The sequence below is a fragment of the Nanorana parkeri genome, unplaced genomic scaffold (assembly GCF_000935625.1).
Source record: "Nanorana parkeri isolate BGI_ZX_2015 unplaced genomic scaffold, ASM93562v1 scaffold2206, whole genome shotgun sequence".
Lineage (NCBI taxonomy): Eukaryota > Metazoa > Chordata > Amphibia > Anura > Dicroglossidae > Nanorana > Nanorana parkeri.
The window spans coordinates 106763-109934 of NW_017308474.1; the positions used below are offsets into that span (position 1 = coordinate 106763).

Here is a 3172-nt window from a genome sequence, read left to right on the forward strand (position 1 = left end):
TGGTGAAGAGAAGAAAATCTGAAATACAATCCAAGTGACACCGAACTTCTCCAACTCAAAAATAAATCTGCATTTCTGCCACTAGGGAGCGCTACAAAGGAAAGGCTCCTGTGTCCTTAGCTGGTGGGCTCCATCCTGTACCTCCTCCAGGCGGGGGATTGGTGGGATGATGGTAATGATGGTTTCTGTCCTCTCAGGTCAGAGGGAACATTAGTCTGACACATGAGTTTATCTTTATCACCTTTAAATTCAGGATGTCCCCATACCATTATGTTAAGTACAAGTACTTCCCTTCAGGGACTCGCCGATACCAATTACCGATACTTTTTCTTAAAGGGACATGTGAAATGTTTTCTAAAACAATACAGACTAATGATTTTAGGGCTGCGTACAGATGTCACCAGGGCTGCGTACAGATGTCACCAGGGCTGCGTACAGATGTCCCCAGGCTGCATGTGGGGCTCTGCGGACGGGCACGGAGCTGAAAAATTGGGCGCTGGTCTTCTGCCGTCTCCGGGGCTGTTTGTTCAGTGCGGAGCTGTCTTTGGCTGTGTCTGCGCCGAGAAGGAGATATGTGACCGGACAGGCACTGCCAAGGCCTGCTACTGCCAGGTCCCCACAAGCGCGGGACTTCGGCAGCCGATCCGTCTTAAAAATTTGAAGGGCTGATATCGGCCTTTAGTATCGGGGTATTCTGAGGATAAGAAGTACCAGGACAGGGTCTCTCAGAGCAGAGAGGGGAGGAGGGGTAACGGCTAATTGCAGTTTAGAGATAACAACCCGACCCTCCGAGAGAGACAGATTGAGGATCCTGTGGAGGGAATTTTGAATTTCTAGGTCTCTGGCCTGTGAAAGAGTCTATTAAATAAAGTATGAAAAACAGCCCTGTAGCGCACTGCAGCACCGGACACGTATTTACGTTTATAGGCGCGTAAACGTGGGGGTGGGGGAGTTAAACATTTTGGGGGTTTTTTCCCCCTTTTTTTATGTGACTTTTATTTTTTTTAATATTTATTTTTTGCACTTATTGTTATTGCTATTATATAGGGGGATAACAATCTCCCTATATAATAGCAAAGGCACACTGACAGGTCCTCTTTATGGAGACATTGGGGGCCCGTGCGTGCCTGCTAGGAGGTGCGCGCGAGCAGAAAAAAAATGCCGTCTGGCAACGGCAACCCGCCAAGGCAGCAGTGCCGTCCGTCCGTTTTTTTACAGCGGACGGCAAGTGGTTAAAGGAGAACTACGAGGTCAGGGCTTTTCCCCATAGTTCTCCTTAGGGTCACGGGAGGACACAAACTAGCGTCCTCCCGCCACCCTAGGCTCAGTATATAGGGAGCTGCAGCTCGCGGTATACGGAGACGCCGCACCTGGAGCGGATCCCGACATGGACGTCGGGATCCGCCCAGCAGCGTGAGTGACAGCTGGCTCTGCCTATCTAGTGGCTGCTGTACCCGCCCCCTCCCCCGTCCGTTCCACCAGTCAGCGCTGGCGGATCGGAGCGGGGAGAGGGGAATCCAGCCCCTCCCCCTGTCATGGCAGAGAGCCGTGACAACCCTCATAGTTCTCCTTTTAATGATTCCTAATAACGTCCTCCCCCCATCGCAGTGTCATGTCACCTCTGCTCAGTACGTTGTTATGTTTCCTCCTCTCAATGAAATGTGGAGACAACATGAAGAGTTTGGAAACCTTTCCTCAGAGTAACTTCTGCTGAGAGCAAAGTGGCAATTTGTGAACGTTGTGAGAAGAAATATTCTTTTCAGATGCTACCATGATGACAAAAAACGCATCCCTGCGTGCCGCATGCGCCCCAGAGACATTGAAGGGCGGTGCACACCTGGGCGACACCCCACCGCGCGGCAATCGTGCACAATTCCACGCGGATTGCACAGGTGTGCACCATTATTTTCAAATAGCACCCCAGTCACAAGGCGCAGGTACCTTTTTATTCTGCGATACACGGCGGGGGACGCACCGGGGGAGACGACATCTAAGCAGATCAAACTTTAGTAAACTTTCTTCTTATTTCCGGTCTCGGGAAGTTGCGTCTCTCGTTGCGATCATTTTGTATAATCTGTAAATTTGTATTTCGGAATTGTTGGGGGAGGGGTTTCCTGTGACTCTCCTGTGATTGGTTCCTGAGCTCTCTGTACAGCGGGACCCCCGTTTTGTAGATTTATGGTGATAACAATTTTTGTTTTTTGTCTCGGCAGTTTCGCAACCAGTACGACAACGACGTGACGGTCTGGAGCCCCCAGGTACGAGATTTGTTTATTTCTCACACAATTCCTCCCAGCTCCTCGGGTGACGATGGCTGTGATTGTTGTGTTGTATAGAGAGCTCAGTCGGAATTGGCTGCTCATCAGAAGAAGATCCTCAATGTGGACAATCATGTGGGAATTTCCATCGCTGGTCTCACCGCTGACGCCCGGCTGCTCTGGTAAGCCAATGTCTCTCCTCTGTGTTCTGTGATAAATTGTAGTCTCTGGGTATCTGGGTTTAGTTTGTATGTAAAGATTGATAGAGAGATGTAGATGGATCATTGGTACTGTTTATTGATACGTCAGGGATGGATCTGCAGTCACTTTATTCAGATATAAATGGCTATTGGAAGTCATAACATAGAAGCCTTTCATAGTGAATCCCGTATTCCCCCTTCACCTCCCAGGCAGAGCATTCCTCAGTGCAGGAGAGGAGGACCCGCCCCTGCCCTGCCTCAGTCTCTATATGGGGTCTGGGGATTGATGTACAGGTTGGTGGGGATGGAATGGGGGATTATGGGTAGTCCATCATAGAAGTCACCAGCACTCCATGTTATGTGCAAGAAGTAGAAGCACTTTTTATTCAATCGTCACATGAGTCAAACAGCCAACGTTTCGGGGCCACGCAGGGTCCCTTCTTCTGGGCGACATAGTCACTAGAAGAAGGGACCCTGCGTGGCCCCAAAACGTTGGCTGTTTGACGCATGTGACGATTTAATAAAAGTGCTTCTACTTCCTGCACATATCATGGAGTGCTGGTGACTTCTATGATGGACTGGATCTGACACGGCGCCATCCGTGTTGTCACTTCAAGCGCCAACCTCTCATCCAAGGTCTGTACGCTGCATGGAGTGCAGGAAATTTCGTATTATGGGTGGGGACGTGCTCTCACTTCACATGAGGGAGCTTCT

The 3172-nt window shown here is 49.9% G+C and overlaps 1 protein-coding gene across 1 annotated transcript in view; it reads left to right on the forward strand.

The window, feature by feature from the left end:
* Positions 1–2336: 2336 nt before the first annotated feature.
* Positions 2337–3172, forward strand: part of PSMA1 (proteasome subunit alpha 1) — a gene marked incomplete at its 5' end in the record, with an annotated part of 9519 nt that continues 8683 nt past the window's right edge. Inside the window, one exon of the mRNA XM_018573016.1 lies at positions 2337–2440. Within this exon, the coding sequence (XP_018428518.1) occupies positions 2337–2440 (104 nt within the window). The remainder of the gene's footprint in view (positions 2441–3172) is intronic.